The 678-nt window shown below is 48.7% G+C and overlaps 1 protein-coding gene across 1 annotated transcript in view; it reads right to left on the bottom strand.

The window, feature by feature from the left end:
• Positions 1 to 200: 200 nt before the first annotated feature.
• LOC123166192 (polyubiquitin) overlaps positions 201 to 678 on the bottom strand; it is a 38100-nt gene continuing 37622 nt past the window's right edge. Inside the window, exon 4 of the mRNA XM_044583962.1 lies at positions 201 to 678. This exon is cut by the window's right edge and continues 1 nt beyond it. Coding sequence (XP_044439897.1) covers positions 418 to 678 — 261 coding nt within the window. The 3' untranslated portion in view covers positions 201 to 417.

The raw sequence follows: 678 nt of genomic DNA, 5'->3' as shown, positions 1-678 counted from the left end.
TTTCACAGAAAATTTGAGAATTAAGGGATTCTACAGGCCAGAAATCAAAGTTGGCACTTAGTATACAAACAAAATCAGTTCGAACACACGCATAGAGGTCACCAACCAGAAAACATGTTCCAACAGAGCAGATCAAATGCACCAGAAAGATCGCAAGAAACCACATAAAACACAGCAAACATCAGGCAAGACAAACAAAATTATGGACCAAATTAAGCGCTCACTTATTCATAGTTCACCAAAGCTGCTCCACACCAGCAGAAGTTTGAAGATACAAACGATAACACTGCATCACAGTATGGTACAGAAACAAAGACAGTTCAGGCAACGACAGACACAGACCAGACTCCATTGGAGGATACCGGAGACACCGAGACTTGTGAACCCAGAGACAGAAGCAGCTCCATGGCCAGGAGCTTACTGGCCACCACGGAGACGGAGCACCAAGTGAAGGGTGGACTCCTTCTGGATGTTGTAGTCCGCCAAGGTGCGGCCATCCTCAAGCTGCTTACCGGCAAAGATGAGACGCTGCTGGTCCGGGGGAATGCCCTCCTTGTCCTGGATCTTCGCCTTCACGTTGTCAATGGTGTCAGATGACTCCACCTCCAGGGTGATGGTCTTGCCGGTGAGGGTCTTCACAAATATCTGCATGCCACCACGGAGCCTGAGCACCAAGTG

This window comes from Triticum aestivum, chromosome 7D (genome assembly GCF_018294505.1).
Source record: "Triticum aestivum cultivar Chinese Spring chromosome 7D, IWGSC CS RefSeq v2.1, whole genome shotgun sequence".
In the NCBI taxonomy this organism is placed as follows: Eukaryota; Viridiplantae; Streptophyta; class Magnoliopsida; order Poales; family Poaceae; genus Triticum; species Triticum aestivum.
This window is presented reverse-complemented; position numbering and strand designations above follow the sequence as displayed.